At 48.5% G+C, this 17,527-nt stretch overlaps 1 protein-coding gene across 1 annotated transcript in view; it reads left to right on the forward strand.

The window, feature by feature from the left end:
- The first annotated feature begins 352 nt into the window (after positions 1 to 352).
- CLIC6 (chloride intracellular channel 6) overlaps positions 353 to 17,527 on the forward strand; it is an 83,442-nt gene continuing 66,267 nt past the window's right edge. The window contains exon 1 of the mRNA XM_073668374.1: positions 353 to 2,991. Coding sequence (XP_073524475.1) covers positions 493 to 2,991 — 2,499 coding nt within the window. The 5' untranslated portion in view covers positions 353 to 492. The remainder of the gene's footprint in view (positions 2,992 to 17,527) is intronic.

Consider the following 17,527-nt stretch of genomic DNA (forward strand, 5'->3'; position numbering starts at 1 on the left):
ACCATCATTATATCTGTATTATAGAGATGACAAAAGGGATAAGTTCTAGAGAACAGTCCTACTTGTATAAAAAAAATGAAAGTATTGTCATACACTATTTATTCACACATTTCCAGGAGGAATGACGGAGGAACCAGAGAGAGTGGAGTTTTGATAACAGAGGTTATATGATAGGTGGAACCATTATTTTGAGCAGACTTATCAGTTGGATATATCTGATTCTATAGAATATATCCGATTCTATGGTCCTGGCTGCTTCTTGCTCTGTGATCTGCAGCTTGTGTGGGGTTGGGAATTCCTCCAGGAGACTTGTGGCACCAGTGGGAGGTGTGCAAGGCGTGGAGACCGGAGGGGAGTGGGACACACACACTGCCGCACACTTAGAGGATTTGTGAGCACAGCTCTGACTGCACTAATCCTGCACTTAACCAGGTCATTCCAGAAGCAGAGAGGCTGGCAGCTGGGGCACACACACTTTCTGCTGGTTTAAGCATGGCAGAGGCGGCAGGTGAGCAGCACCAAGTGGCAGAACTGCAACAGCAGCAACAAGTGCTACAGAAAGTCAGCCTAGGGGAGTGGGGCATAGAGACAGCACTGAGCAATGGGCAGGTGGAGGGAGGAGAGGCTGAGGGGGGCATGGAGGCTCCTGAGGTTCAGGGGTCTGGAGGAATTGGGACCAGAGACACTTCTAGTTCAGGGGGAATGGAAGAGGTTGTAGATCCCAATAGGGTGGAAGGTATAGAAAATAAAGAAATCTGTAACCCCAATGTCGAGGAAGTGGCAAGCGATAAAGGGGAGGCTGTGAACCCCAATGCAGAGGATGGGCCGAAAGAGATAGATGAGGCTGTGAACCCCAATGTAGAGGATTTGGCAGGAGAGAAAGGGGAGGCGGTGAACCCCAATGTAGAGGATTTGGCAGGAGAGAAAGGGGAGGCTGTGAACCCCAATGTAGAAGATTTGGCAGGAGAGAAAGGGGAGTCTGTGAACCCCAATGTAGAGGATTTGGCAGGAGAGAAAGGGGAGTCTGTGAACCCCAATGTAGAGGATTTGGCAGGAGAGAAAGGGGAGGCTGTGAACCCCAATGTAGAGGATTTGGCAGGAGACAAAGGGGAGGCTGTAAACCCCAATGTAGAGGATGGGGCAAGAGACAAAAAGAAGGCTGTGAACCCCAATGTAGAGGAAGGGACAAGTGAAAAAGGGGATACTGTGACCCCCAATGTAGATGATGGGGTAAGAGAGAAAGAGGAGGCTGTGAACCCCAATGTGGAGGATGGGACAAGAGGGAAAGAGGAGTTTGTGAACCCCAATGTAGAGGAAGAGGCAAGAGAGAACTCAAATGCTGACGAGGCAGCAGGGGAGAAAGAAGCAGCTGTCAACCCCAATGTAGAGGAAGAAGCAGCGAAAAAAGAGGAGGTTGGGCCTCCCAATGTTGTAGATGGGGCAGGAAAGAAAGGGGAAACTGTGACCCCCAATGTTGCAGAAGGGGAAGAAAATAAAGAAGTTGTGAGCCCTAATTTTGCAGAGGGTGCAGGAGAGAAAGAAGAACCTGTGAACCCCATAGTTGTAGAGGGGGCAGTGAACCCCAACATTGAAGAGGGTGTAGGAGAGAAAGGAGCAATGGTGAAAATGGAGGCTACTATCATTAATGTGGAGGATTGTTCAGGAAAGAAAGAGGAGGATGTAAGTCTCAGTGCTGAAGAGGGGGCCGAAGAAAAAAGTGAAACAGTGAACCCCAATGTGAAGGAGAGGATAGAAGCGGAAGAGGTGATTGTGAACCCCAATGTGGAGAAGATTGTAGGAGAGTTAGAGGAGATTGTGAACTCAGATATTGTAGAGGGGGCAGAAGAGACATTGGATGCAAGGAACCCCAATGTAGAGGTGGGAGAAGGGGAGAAAGCTCAGACTGAGGGTACTAGTGTGGAGGACAATGCAAAACATAGCGGGGTGACTGAGAACCTCAATTTAGAAGAATATGCATGTGAGGGAGATGCTGTGAGCTCAGAAACACAGCAAGGTGACAATGAAGTAACTGGGGAACCATTAATAGAAGAGGGTGCAAGCAAAAAGGAGGAGACTGAGAGCTCCAGGATGGACGAGCATACAGGGAAGACTCAGGAGCTGGAGACACTTGTAGCATCTCCAGAAACAGAAACCACTGCAGATGGGGACAAACCTCAGGTGCCTACAGAGACCACACAGCCAGATTTAGATGAGGGTGATACCAGCCTAGACAAGGATGAGAAAGAAGGAGGGAAAGATACCAGTAGTGAGAGCAGTGAAGGAACTTCCAGCAGTGATGAGGAGGAGGAAGAAGAGACTGAGGAAAAGGAAGCTGGAGATGAAGCTCCTGAGAAGCAAGGTGAGGAGCAGGAGGGAGCAGGAGCTGCAGGACAGGTAGAGGCTGAAGCTGGAGAACAAGCAGATATAGAAGGTGTTGCTAGATCAGAGGTAGAGCCAGGGATTAATATTGCAGATCAGGTGGCTGCTGCACACATAGATCCTGGGAGCAGCACTGGAGAAGAAGCATCTTCTGAGATAAGTCATCCCACAGAGAAAGAAGAGGTGTCAGAAAAAAATGTAGAAGATACAGCTCCACCAGCAAAACATGATGATGGAGATGTGAGACATGGATCAAGTGAAAAAGAGAGAAGTGAGGAAAAACCAGAAACCCCTGCTGCAGATGTTCCTCAGGAGATTACTCCTGGAAAAGAACATAAAGAAGAGGACAATTTACCAAACGAGAGCCTTATAACAGAAAGCAATGCCACCCTTGAAGAGACAAGCGAGACCATACCTGGGGACAGTTCTGCCAAAGCTGAAGAGACCCCAACAGAGGAAGAAACCCAAAATATGGGTTCTGAAGCCAGTGCTGGGGAAGGAAGGAAAGAAGATTTAATCAGAGAAAATGGTACGATGGATACGATCAACGCAGACCCCGCGGTGCAAAACAACGAGGTGCTACCGGAGCATGACATATGTCTATTCGTCAAGGTAAGGTTTCCCTTCATACTATCAGATAATACTTTTGGTGCAGGCTGCTGTCTGACGAGTATATTGCCCCATTAGATGAGCAGATAATCAGGAGCGAGTGTTCTTTTGAACGCCGATTATTGGTTTGTGTAAACATGCTGGCAATCATCCGCCAAACCAGCAAAACACTCATTCATCTGGTGATTGGATCATTCATGATGGCAATAAAGTCATCATTATTGGCAACACAGATTCCTGTAAACAGAATGCGTGCTGCCGAGAACGGTGATGTCCTACGTGCACAGAACAATCGTATTAACAATCGTTCTGTGGTCTTGTATATAGCAGATTGGCGTTTTTTTAACAGTCGGAGTCGGAAAGTGTGAATTTTCTTAGGTTTAAAAAAACGTTTCCAGTTGTCTTCTGCTCCATTATTTTGGGTTTCATGGTTGTATACACTATGCCCTTCAATGGCAGGAAAAGGGATTCAGCACAGATTCCAGGGAATTAATTAAAACTGAAGTTTATTTAAACATGATTAAAACCGTCCATATTTAAAACAGCGCTATAGATAGCATGTTGAGATTGACGCGTTTCGAACAACGTGTTCTTATTCTTAGTATGACCATGCCCTTCAGTATTTATCTTTGCCATATTTACTAGCAGCCACCATAGAAGAGAACGACTTCTACAACCCATTACCCAAAGGGGATTCCGGTTTTGTATAAGTTCTACTTTCTAATATACTTTTTCTTTTAATTCCTCCCCATTTCCAAGCTCTCTGCTGTCAGTGAATGAGAAGACTCTTATTTACATGTACATCTATAATCTCCTGCTCTGGCCAATTGTATCATTGTCCAGACCATGCTCTGTGGGCTAAACATCCTGGACTCCGGACTGATACAATGTTGCAGACAACCAGTGAGATTTGTACAGCTGCTGTATCAGTGTAACATTCATTAATAACAAACATACAGGTGCATCTCACTAAATTAGAATATCATCAAAAAGTTAATTTATTTCAGTTCTTTAATACAAAAAGTGAAACTCCTATATTATATAGAGTCATTACACACAGAGTGATCTATTTCAAGTGTTTATTTCTGTTAATGTTGATGATTATGGCTTACAGCCTATGAAAACACAAAAGTCATTATCTCAGTAAATTAGAATAATAAAGAACAAACATCTGCAAAGGCTTCCGAAGGGTTTAAAAAGGGCCCTTAGTCTGTTTCAGTAGGCTCCACAATCATGGGGAAGACTGCTGACTTGGTGGTAAGTCTGTAATGACTCTATATAATATAGGAGTTTCACTTTTTGTATTGAAGAACTGAAATAAATGTACTTTTTGATGATATTCTAATTTAGTGAGATGCACCTGTAGATGAATTGAAATATAAAGTATGATAGAAAGTTGTAGAACTTTTAATTCATACTTTATTAAACTTTACTAGCACAATAGAAAACCTATAAATGTGAACTATACACTGCCTTGAAAAGTATTCATACCCCATGAACTTTTTCACATTTTTTCACGTTACACCCACAAACATAAATATATTTTATTGGTATTTTTTTTATTTTACCCACACTAAGAAGCAAGTATTTGTGACGTGTTAGGCTATGTTCACACATGTTGTGGTTTTCAGCGTATTTTGCAGCTGATTTTTATGCAAATTTTCAGCTGCGTTTTGCAGTACCAGCAAAGTCTATGAGAAACCAGAATTCTCTGTTCCCACATCTTGTGGGTTTTTTTTGCTGCGTATTTTGTGCCTTGGTTGTATTCTTGGAAAATAGAGGATGTCACTTCTTTCAGCGTTTTTTCAGCCATAGGAAGTAATGGGTGGTGAAAAAAACGCTGAAAAAACACAGGAAATTTTTTTCAGCGTTTTTTCAGCGTTTTTGATGGAAAAATAGAATGGGGTTCTTTTTTTTCACAGAACTTTATGCACATGCATAAAGAGAGACAGAAGGACAGTGAAAAGAAACACTGAAAAAAGTCATCAAAAACGCATCAAAAAAACGCAGCAAAACCTGCAGATTTAACGCAGCTGATTTCCTGCCGGAGATCAGTTTTGCTGCAGATTTCTGACTGAAAAAAACCCACAACACATCCTAAAGGAAATGATACAGGGTTTTCTAGATATTTTAAAAATATAAATCTGAAAATTGCGATGTGCATTTATATTCAGCCCCCTGAGTCAATACTTTGTGGGACCACCTTTCACTGCAATTACTGCTGCAGTCTTTTGGGGTCTGTCTCTCCAGCTTTCACTGCAGTCTTTTGGGGTCTGTCTCTCCAGCTTTCACTGCAGTCTTTTGGGGTCTGTCTCTCCAGCTTTCACTGCAGTCTTTTGGGGTCTGTCCCTCCAGCTTTCACTGTAGTCTTTTTGGGGTCTGTCTCTCCAGCTTTCACTGCAGTCTTTTGGGGTCTGTCTCTCCAGTTTTCACTGTAGTCTTTTTGGGGTCTGTCTCTCCAGCTTTCACTGTAGTCTTTTGGGGTCTGTCTCTCCAGCTTTCACTGCAGTCTTTTGGGGTCTGTCTCTCCAGCTTTCACTGTAGTCTTTTTGGGGTCTGTCTCTCCAGTTTTCACTGCAGTCTTTTGGGGTCTGTCTCTCCAGCTTTCACTGTAGTCTTTTTGGGGTCTGTCTCTCCAGCTTTCACTGCAGTCTTTTTGGGGTCTATCTCTCCAGCTTTCACTGCAGTCTTTTGAGGTCTGTCTCTCCAGTTTTCACTGTAGTCTTTTTGGGGTCTGTCTCTCCAGCTTTCACTGTAGTCTTTTGGGGTCTGTCTCTCCAGCTTTCACTGCAGTCTTTTGGGGTCTGTCTCTCCAGCTTTCACTGCAGTCTTTTGGGGTCTGTCCCTCCAGCTTTCACTGTAGTCTTTTTGGGGTCTGTCTCTCCAGCTTTCACTGCAGTCTTTTGGGGTCTGTCTCTCCAGTTTTCACTGTAGTCTTTTTGGGGTCTGTCTCTCCAGCTTTCACTGTAGTCTTTTGGGGTCTGTCTCTCCAGCTTTCACTGCAGTCTTTTGGGGTCTGTCTCTCCAGCTTTCACTGTAGTCTTTTTGGGGTCTGTCTCTCCAGTTTTCACTGCAGTCTTTTGGGGTCTGTCTCTCCAGCTTTCACTGTAGTCTTTTTGGGGTCTGTCTCTCCAGCTTTCACTGCAGTCTTTTTGGGGTCTATCTCTCCAGCTTTCACTGCAGTCTTTTGAGGTCTGTCTCTCCAGTTTTCACTGTAGTCTTTTTGGGGTCTGTCTCTCCAGCTTTCACTGTAGTCTTTTGGGGTCTGTCTCTCCAGCTTTCACTGTAGTCTTTTGGGGTCTGTCTCTCCAGCTTTCACTGCAGTCTTTTGGGGTCTGTCTCTGCAGCTTTCACTGTAGTCTTTTTGGGGTCTGTCTCTCCAGCTTTCACTGTAGTCTTTTTGGGGTCTGTCTCTCCAGCTTTCACTGCAGTCTTTTGGGGTCTGTCTCTGCAGCTTTCACTGTAGTCTTTTTGGGGTCTGTCTCTCCAGCTTTCACTGTAGTCTTTTTGGAGTCTGTCTCTCCAGCTTTCACTGCAGTCTTTTGGGCTCTGTCTCTCCAGCTTTCACTGTAGTCTTTTGGGGTCTGTCTCTCCAGCTTTCACTGTAGTCTTTTGGGGTCTGTCTCTCCAGCTTTCACTGCAGTCTTTTGGGGTCTGTCTCTCCTGCTTTCACTGCAGTCTTTCCAGGGGCGGACACAGACTGTAGTGGGCCCCTGTGCAAGAAATTTTTTGGGGCCCCCCCCTGCCCTTCATAAGGCAACAAAGTTATGTAAACATAACCCCCCCCATGTGCAGCCCTCATCCCCCCCCGTGCATCTCTCATCCCCCCCGTGCATCTCTCATCCCCCTCCGTGCATCTCTCATCCCCCCCGTGCATCTCTCATCCCCCCCGTGCATCTCTCATCCCCCCCGTGCATCTCTCACCCCCCCGTGCATCTGTCATCCCCCCCGTGCATCTCTCACCCCCCCGTGCATCTCTCACCCCCCCGTGCATCTCTCATCCCCCCCGTGCATCTCTCATCCCCCCCGTGCATCTCTCATCCCCCCCGTGCATCTCTCATCCCCCCCGTGCATCTCTCATCCCCCCGTGCATCTCTCATCCCCCCGTGCATCTCTCATCCCCCCCGTGCATCTCTCATCCCCCCCGTGCATCTCTCATCCCCCCCGTGCATCTCTCATCCCCCCCGTGCATCTCTCATCCCCCCCGTGCATCTCTCACCCCCCCCGTGCATCTCTCATCCCCCCGTGCATCTCTCATCCTCCCCGTGCATCTCTCACCCCCCCGTGCATCTCTCACCCCCCCGTGCATCTCTCATCCCCCCCATGTGCATCTCTCATCCCCCCCATGTGCATCTCTCATCCCCCCCATGTGCATCTCTCATCCCCCCCATGTGCATCTCTCATCCCCCCCATGTGCATCTCTCATCCCCCCCATGTGCATCTCTCATCCCCCCATGTGCATCTCTCATCCCCCCCATGTGCATCTCTCATCCCCCCATGTGCATCTCTCATCCCCCCCATGTGCATCTCTCATCCCCCCCATGTGCATCTCTCATCCCCCCCATGTGCATCTCTCATCCCCCCCATGTGCATCTCTCATCCCCCCATGTGCATCTCTCATCCCCCCATGTGCATCTCTCATCCCCCCCATGTGCATCTCTCATCCCCCTCATGTGCATCTCTCATCCCCCCCCATGTGCATCTCTCATCCCCCCCATGTGCATCTCTCATCCCCCCCCCATGTGCATCTCTCATCCCCCCCATGTGCATCTCTGATTCCCCCCACTCCTGGTTAATTAATTGTATTTAAAACAAATAAAACTTGTTATACTTACCCCCATGCGATCCCTGCAGAATCCTGGCGCTCGTCCACGTCGCTGCCACCAGGTTCTCCTGACGTTCGGCCATGTGACGGCGCCACATACATAGCCAACAGCTTTTGTTTTGGCCAAAAGATTTTTAAAGCCGCCACCACGATAAGGTAGACTCTTCTGGCCGGGCCCTACTCTAACCTATTAAAATTTTCTTAAAATATCCAATACTCTTTTTAGATATATGTTTATTTAGTTTTCTTTAAGGGAATGTGTCATATACATTTTTTTTTAAAATGACCAATAATACCACATACAGGGAATACCGCCACACCATGACCAGACCACATATTACCACAACATAGTGACCGAATAATACCACACAGAAGGGAGAAAAACTGCCACACCATGACCAGACCACATATTACCACAACATAGTGACAGAATAATACCACACAGAAGGGAGAAAAACTGCCACACCATGACCAGACCACATATTACCACCACATTACTAATATTACCACCACATTACTAATATTACCATAAGTGTCATTATACACGGGAGCTCTATAGATGGTATGTATAATGTAAGTGTCCAGGTAATCTAGTGATCACCAGTGACATTATACACAGGAGCTCTGTATATAGTGTCCGTGTACAGGTAATACAGTGATCACCAGTGACATTATACGCAGGAGCTCTGTATATAGTGTACAGGTAATACAGTGATCACCAGTGACATTATACACAGGAGCCCGGTACATAGTATATAGTGTAAGTGTACATGTAATACACTGACTCACTGGTGACGTCTCTAGGTGAAGTCCTTCAGCTACGCTTTTCTCCTTCATCCAGCACAGACCGCCATCACGTCTTCCAGCCAGGACTCGTCTCTGCATAAAATAACACAGTTATCTAGAGTATATTCACCAACTTCTACACTACACAGCTGAATACAGACGTGCATCCACCATCAATATATGGTTAGTTATTATGCAACCTACCATTCCAAATATAAATTGTAATCCACCACGGTGCCCCCATTAACTGTAAATAGGCACTTAATATATAATTTAATTAGAACCTCTACTCTTTCCGCCAATTTGTTACCAGTTACACTCCTGCATCCCTACTCTATGCTTCCTGCTCCCCGCATTCATTATTTACATGCACCCCCTGCCCCAATTCATTATATCATGTCCGTGCTCTCCCCACCCCATCATCATTTATCATTTACTCTCCCCCACCCCACATTCATTATGTGCAGCTCATTATCCCCCTACTCCCAATTCCCCCATGTGCAGCTCATTTTCTCCCAATTCCCCCATGTGCAGCTCTCATCCCCCCCATGTGCAGCTCTCATCCCCCCCATGTGCAGCTCTCAACCCCCCCCATGTGCACATCTCTCACCACCCCCCATGTGCACATCTCTCACCCCCCCCATGTGCCCCTCTCTCATCCCCCCCATGTGCAGCTCTCACCACCCCCCCATGTGCACGTCTATCACCCCCCCATGTGCACCTCTTTCATCCCCCTCCCCCACATGTGCACCTCTCTCATCCCCCTCCCCCACATGTGCACCTCTCTCATCCCCCTCCCCCACATGTGCACCTCTCTCATCCCCCTCCCCCACATGTGCACCTCTCTCATCCCCCCCCACATGTGCACCTCTCTCATCCCCCTCCACCACATGTGCATCTCTCATCCCCCCCCACATGTGCATCTCCCATTCCCCCCCCCACATGTGCATCTCCCATTCCCCCCCACATGTGCATCTCCCATCCCCCCCCCACACATGTGCATCTCTCATCTCCCCCCCCATGTGCATCTCTCATCTCCCCCCCCACATGTGCATCTCCCATTCCCCCCCCCAAACATGTGCATCTCTCATCCCCCCCCACACATGTACATCTCCCATTCCCCCCCCCCACACATGTGTGGCACCCCAGGGGTCTGGTTTCCACAGTAACGGCAATGTTATGTCTGAGAGCAGGTGGGAGGTCTCTTGGTCAGGGATCCTATGCATGCCACACCTCCTGCCCAGTCCTGGGAGGGGAAGAACTTCCCCTAGATAAACCTGGGGCTGAGGCAGGGTTAGAGAGTTCAAAGGGAGAGTGCAGCCAGGAGGGCTGACAGGGAGCTGTGGCTCCGGCTGGGCCCAGCTCCTGGGCCATGCCAGGAGTAGAGAAGAAGTAGAGAAGAGAAGCAGCATAGGAAGAAACAACAGGAGCTCTGTGGGAGCAGTGTTACAAAGAGTCAGGGGCTGGCAGCTGCAGAGCTCGCCCTGACTGAGAAGATTTCTTACCGGACCCGGAGTCCGAGGCTGTGGGGACTAACTCCTACCCAGCAGCAGAATCCGTCAGGCAGGGGATTTCAGGTCCTCTGGCCAAGAAGCCCAAAGGCACGGTCACACGCATGGGACCAGCACCGCCGTCGTGGAGCGGAAGCTCCTAGAAGGCCCCGAGTCACCGGCCATACGGGTGAGCACCACACGGTACACTCAGGGACGTGGGCTACTTATACCCGCTTCTAGCAAGGTAGCCAGAAGAGTATCGTTAGTTTGGGAGGCCTACAACTCCGCCTGGCCAGGGGAGATCCCATCTGCTCAAGGACTGACCAGGCCCCAATCGCTAGCCAGTACTCCGGGAGGGTCTAAAGTTGTCACCAGTAAAGACCCTGAACTACACCGTACCGTCTCTGAGTGGTTCCTGCTACCCCCATCATCCACGTCGGCTGCCCTGAGGCCATACCCCTCCTGTTGGGGGTTATACTATCACGCTGCACAATCCTACCACCGGCCTCAGCGGTCTGCCCTGCAGCAGCAGCTCCTTAGCTGTACTCAACGGGTGGCGTAGTCGTCCAACATCTACCGCTAATACAGCGCCACTTAGTCTGACTCCCTGGGCACGGACCGGGTCACCGCCACGAGACTACAACCCTCAACAGATCCGGCTCCGGGTAAGCTCCCGCATGCGCAACGCAGCGCGACACAGGCCCAGGGGCGCGTCAACTTTTGGCGTAGTCGGCAGGATCTCGTGCCCGCAACCACCGGGTACTGCGTGCCTGAAAAAGACTGTGAAAACTTACCCGTGGTGAAGATTCCCGCCATCCGGCGCCATCTTCCGCTTTCTTCCCGCCATCGGTGGAGTTTTCCCGCCATCCGGCGCCATCTTCGGCCTTCTTCCCGCCATCCGTGGAGTTTTCCCGCCATTGGACGCCATCTTGAGGACGCCGCGTGGGAAGAAGAGGGGCGTGGACTCCGAAAACGCGCGAGAACTGAAGCCCCGCCTCACGTCCGGACGTTGCGTAAGGTCCTGGAAGGAGCCCAGCAGACGCCGACGTCACAGGAGCGCGACGGAAGGTCCTCAACCCTGACGATCCACTGCGGAGCCGCGGCCTACGGAAGAGGATCATCGCAAGGTAGGCCACGGTCCACTAGGGGGGAGAAGGATGTCGGATACGGAGGAGAGCTTCACCGCTTCAACCCCCGCCAGCGCCACCGCTGTTGCGGTCATGCCTTTCACCATGCCCTATATCCCGGGGGCAGCCTGGCTACCCCAGTACTCAGGGGAGTTACATACCCTGAATGACTTTAAAGAAAAGCTGGATAGCCTCTTCCAGGTGTACCCCCTCACAGAGGAGCAAAAAGTGAGCATCCTGGTGGCCCAATTAACCGGGGCAGCCCAAAGGGAGGTAAAGTCCTGGCCACCTGGGAGGAGGACTGTCGCAGAGATACCCAGCTAACCGAGGAGGAGCTGCAGTACTACCAATACGAGGAAAGCCAAGAGGACCCGGACGGGTCTGAGGACTACCCTCAGGAGGGAGCACAAAGAGGACATAGCTACTGAAGGGAAGTAGCATGAATAAAGAGCTGTAAATAGTTACCCGTAAGGGTACAAGAACTGCTGCTAATTAAAATATGGTCCCCGTTGGGACTAGTGTGGAACTGTTTAAAAGAACTGTTTCCTGTGTGTCCCTATCCCTTAACAGGCTGAGGACTGTGAGCAGCCATCCCTTATTCCCACTGACCGAGGACTGAGAGCGGTCGTTCTTTCCCTCTACCTGGCCGAGGACTGAGAGCGGCCATATCCTGTAAATAATTATGTGTTTCTAGTAATTTATGGGAGTCTTTGGTGGATTTACCGGGAATCCTTTGTACATAGTTGGAGCGTAACACAGGACGGACTAAAGACTGTTAAGGACTCGGGGCAGGACAGACCCCTACCTGGTTACGTCTCCCTGTTTTGGTGAAATGGACACCTTTGTTTTCTTCAAAGACTGCACCCGGTTGCGGACACGCCGTAACCATCTTTATGTGTTTTTCTTATTGTATTATTATTGTTTATACCTTGTTATGTTTTTCTAAAAATATGTTTAGTCCCGGAGTACTAAATTTCACTAGGGGGGAATGTGGCACCCCAGGGGTCTGGTTTCCACAGTAACGGCAATGTTATGTCTGAGAGCAGGTGGGAGGTCTCTTGGTCAGGGATCCTATGCATGCCACACCTCCTGCCCAGTCCTGGGAGGGGAAGAACTTCCCCTAGATAAACCTGGGGCTGAGGCAGGGTTAGAGAGTTCAAAGGGAGAGTGCAGCCAGGAGGGCTGACAGGGAGCTGTGGCTCCGGCTGGGCCCAGCTCCTGGGCCATGCCAGAAGTAGAGACAGAGAAGAGAAGCAGCTATGGGAAGAAACAACAGGAGCTCTGTGGGAGCAGTGTTACAAGGAGTCAGGGGCTGGCAGCTGCAGAGCTCGCCCTGACTGAGAAGATTTCTTACCGGACCCGGAGTCCGAGGCTGTGGGGACTAACTCCTACCCAGCAGCAGAATCCGTCAGGCAGGGGATTTCAGGTCCTCTGGCCAAGAAGCCCGAAGGCACGGTCACACGCATGGGACCAGCACCGCCGTCGTGGAGCGGAAGCTACTAGAAGGCCCCGAGTCACCGGCCATACGGGTGAGCACCACACGGTACACTCAGGGACGTGGGCTACTTATACCCGCTTCTAGCAAGGTAGCCAGAAGAGTATCGTTAGTTTGGGAGGCCTACAACTCCGCCTGGCCAGGGGAGATCCCATCTGCTCAAGGACTGACCAGGCCCCAATCGCTAGCCAGTACTCCGGGAGGGTCTAAAGTTGTCACCAGTAAAGACCCTGAACTACACCGTACCGTCTCTGAGTGGTTCCTGCTACCCCCATCATCCACGTCGGCTGCCCTGAGGCCATACCCCTCCCGTTGGGGGTTATACTATCACGCTGCACAATCCTACCACCGGCCTCAGCGGTCTGCCCTGCAGCAGCAGCTCCTTAGCTGTACTCAACGGGTGACGTAGTCGTCCAACATCTACCGCTAATACAGCGCCACTTAGTCTGACTCCCTGGGCACGGACCGGGTCACCGCCACGAGACTACAACCCTCAACAGATCCGGCTCCGGGTAAGCTCCCGCATGCGCAACGCAGCGCGACACAGGCCCAGGGGCGCGTCACATGTGCATCTCCCATCCCCCCCCACACATGTGCATCTCCCATTCCCCCCCACACATGTGCATCTCCCATCCCCCCCCACACATGTGCATCTCTCATCTCCCCCCCATGTGCATCTCTCATCTCCCCCCCCACATGTGCATCTCCCATTTCCCCCCCCACACATGTGCATCTCCCATCCCCCCCCACACATGTGCATCTCCCATTCCCCCCCACACACATGTGCATCTCTCATCTCCCCCCCATGTGCATCTCTCATCTCCCCCTCATGTGCATCTCTCATCTCCCCCCCCCCCCACATGTGCATCTCCCATTCCCCCCACTCCTAGTTAATTGTATTTTAAAAAAAATAAAACTTGTTATACTTACCCCCATGCAATCCCTGCAGAATCCTGGCGCTCGTCCAAATCGCTGACACCAGGTTCTCCTGACTTCCGGCCATGTGACGGCGCCGTCACATGGCCGGAAGTCAGGGGAATCATGAAGGCGCTGCCACGGCAGCGCAGCGCAGCGCTGAGATGTCCCGGACCCGGCGCTTAGCATGGGGCCGGGGGCCCCATGTGGCGAGAGATGCACAAGAGGGAGGCCCCTACCGGCCGGGCCCCATACTGGAGTCAGGGCAGTCATGCCCTGATGGCGGCCCTGCTGGAGGCTGGAGGGGCCCCCTCTCCCTCGGGGCCCCCGTTCAATGAACCAGCTGCACGGGCGGTAGTTCCGCCCCTGAGTCTTTCTGGGGTCTGTCTCTCCAGCTTTCACTGTAGTCTTTCTGGGGTCTGTCTCTCCAGCTTTCACTGCAGTCTTTTGGGGTCTGTCTCTAGCAGCTTTACACATCTAGAGGTGACATTTTGCCCCTTCTTTGCACACTCCCTCTCGCTCAGAGAGATTGGATGGAGATGTCTGTGAGCGGCAATTTTCACGTCTTGTCACAGATTCTCTGGGATTTGGGTCTGGTCTATGACTGGACCATTCACACACAGGAATGTGCTCTCATCTAAACCCTCCATTGTAGCTCCGGCAGGACGTTTAAGGTCATTGTATAATTTTTTTAGAGTTATCTGTAAGATCTCATACACAGGATCTGTTCGCTTTGTTTTAGCAATTACATGTCTGTTATTAGAATGTCACTTTCATTCATAATACGGGGATCATGCATTAGTATTGGTGTCCAGGGGGGACATTATGAGGGCTGGTGTCTCGGGACAACTTGTCCCCAAATACCTGATTATTGTATGTTGCATATTCTCCCTAAGCAAAGAGCTGCTACAACTCTCACGAAGGAGGAATTAACATGACTGTCTATTCCAATTCACTGATTTAAAAAAATATATATATATATGTCTGCCACTTTAAAAAAAAAGCTCCACCACTGTCACCAGGTAGCGTGTGGTATTGCAGATCAGCTTCATTCACTTCAATGGATCTGAGCTGCATTACCGGACACAACTCATAGACAGGGGTGCTGCTGTTTTGGAAGAAAGCGTCCATATTTTTGTACTCCTGGAAACTTCTTTAAGATAAGTGTTGTCATACGTATCTTGTTGCTGGGAGTATCTCAGTGGTGGAGGCCCTTACTAAGTGAACGCTCCTCGGCATTTTCTTTCTTGAATGACTTTATTAATGTGCCCAGCTTTGTGCAAAAGGGAAAACAAAAACCAATATTCACCTATTGAATATATTGAATGTTATTATTCTGCAGTACTGAGCAGTGTAGCTGTGAATCCAGCACTGGGATGAGATAAAACCCTTACTAGAACTTTACTAAAAAGCAGCAGCACAGATGACATTATTCTGCAGTACTGAGCAGTGTAGCTGTGAATCCAGCACTGATGTGAGATAAAACCCTTACTAAAATTTTATTAAAAAGCAACAGCATAGATGACATTATTCAGCTGCACCAAACAGTGTAGCTGTGAATCCAGCACTGAGGTGAGATAAATTCTAAAAAAGAACATTACTAAAAAGCAGAAGCATAGATGACATAATTCAGCAGCACCGAGCAGTGTAGCTGTGAATCCAGCACTGAGGTAAAATGAAATTCTTACTAGAAAGCAGCAGCATGGAGGATATTATACAACAGTATTAAGTAGTCAGATAAAACACTTACTAGAAGGCAGCAGAACAATCTGTCTCTCCCGTTCTATTCCCCCCTCCTCTTTCCCATCCTCTCTTCATAGACTTTCATGGGCAGCTGTAATCTGATCCCTTTCAGTGAATCCATCTTGTTTTAACCAAAGACAGATTTTAGCTACTTATTCGAATGAATGATGAGTTCAGGAAACAGGAGGAGAAGAAATGGCTCATAAGTGGAGAAAGAAGCACATTTCTCTTATAAGATGTATTACAAAGGTTCTCATATTTGCTTGTACTATTGATACATGGAAAGTTTGCTGACGTGACAGTGACTATTACTAATATCCCGGTCTGAAAGGTGTTAATAGGAGTGACAGATAAGCTTGTTGATCTGAATGCCATTAGTGTAGGTGGCCTCATATCTCATATAGCTGCCAAGCAGTACAGCGGGTGGAGGTGACCCGATGATATGGAGCGTGTGATTATATTTAGGCTGCGTTCACACATCCATTGTAAGTACACGTCCATGTGCTGTTTTTTTTCTTGGACCTTAAACGGACCCATAAAGGTTTATTGATTGTAGTGTGAACTGTATACGAAGATTTGACAATTTTGATGTTTTTTGGAAAAAAAATGAAAAGAAAGAGTCTGTGGGGTTTTTTTTGGCCTTTTTTCTGAATTTCTGTTGCATTTTTTTCAGATGTAACCGAGAAGAAAAAGATTTTTCTGCCAGGGCAAAAAAAAAATAATCCAAATTACCAAAAAAATACTAATCTTTATTGAGATAGAATACATAAAAAACATACAAATAGTTCCTGCATAAACAAAGGCTAAAAACTGGAGGATGAGCAGCAGTGGGAAACCCAAGATAACAAGTCATCATGGCAAAATTATGTTTTATATACAATATAAATTGGTGATATACATGATCCCGTGGTATGTAGACATAAGTGCATGCATCAATAGCAATATAAAAATATCAATAAGTATGTAAAACCCACAGCTGGATATTAGTAATCAGTAGTAAAGAAGCTGACCCACCAAACACCCAACTAGCGTTTCGCTAATGCTTTGTCAGGGGTTTTATTGTTTTTGGGAAAAAATGTAACAAAAAGACCCTGCAATTTTCTTTTTTTTTTGGCCTTTTTTTCTGCTTTTATGTTGCATTTTTTTATAATAACTTGAGTTTTCCTGCATTTTTGTTGTTTGTTTGTTTTTTCTCAGTACAAGTCAATTGAGTTGTAATATGAGAAACGCAAAAAAAGAAAAAACATTTTTTTTTACATGAGTTTCTTATCCAATTAGGGAAAAAATTGGAGGCCATACAATCGTACTGTGCAACATTTACACTATGGGGATCTAGGGTTAAAGCCTATGTTCAACTTTGCATAGGTTTTTTTATTGTTCATTTGCTTCCTAAATGCAAAGTTAAGCAACTGTCTAAATCAGGGGTCTCAAACACGAGGCCCGAGGGCCGCATGCGGCCCCTGAGGCTACTTAATGCGGCCCCCCAGTAATGATTGCAGCCTGGTCCTGAGGGCCGCAGAAGTCAGTGATTCTGTTCAGTTGAATGTTGTACAAGTTAGGGACCAGCATGGGCCATTACTACAAGATGGGGACCAGGATGGGCACATTACTACAAGATGGGGACCAGGATGGGCGCATTACTACAAGCTGGGGACCAGGATGGGCACATTACTACAAGATGGGGACCGGGATGTGCACATTACTACAAGATGGGGACCAGGATGAGCACATTACTGCAAGATGGGGACCGGGATGTGCACATTACTACAAGCTGGGGACCAGGATGAGCACATTACTACAAGATGGGGACCGGGATGTGCACATTACTACAAGATGGGGACCAGGATGAGCACATTACTACAAGATGGGGACCAGGATGAGCACATTACTACAAGATGGGGACCAGGATGAGCACATTACTACAAGCTGGGGACCAGGATGAGCACATTACTACAAGCTGGGGACCAGGATGAGCACATTACTACAAGATGGGGACCGGGATGGGCACATTACTACAAGATGGGGACCAGGATGAGCACATTACTACAAGATGGGGACCGGGATGGGCACATTACTACAAGATGTGGACCAAGATGGAGGACATTAATACAAGATGCGGACCAGGATGGGTACATTACTACAAGATGGGGACCAG

This window comes from Phyllobates terribilis, unplaced genomic scaffold (genome assembly GCF_046119375.1).
Source record: "Phyllobates terribilis strain yellow unplaced genomic scaffold, ASM4611937v1 Scaffold_2__4_contigs__length_985480577, whole genome shotgun sequence".
Classification (NCBI taxonomy): Eukaryota; Metazoa; Chordata; class Amphibia; order Anura; family Dendrobatidae; genus Phyllobates; species Phyllobates terribilis.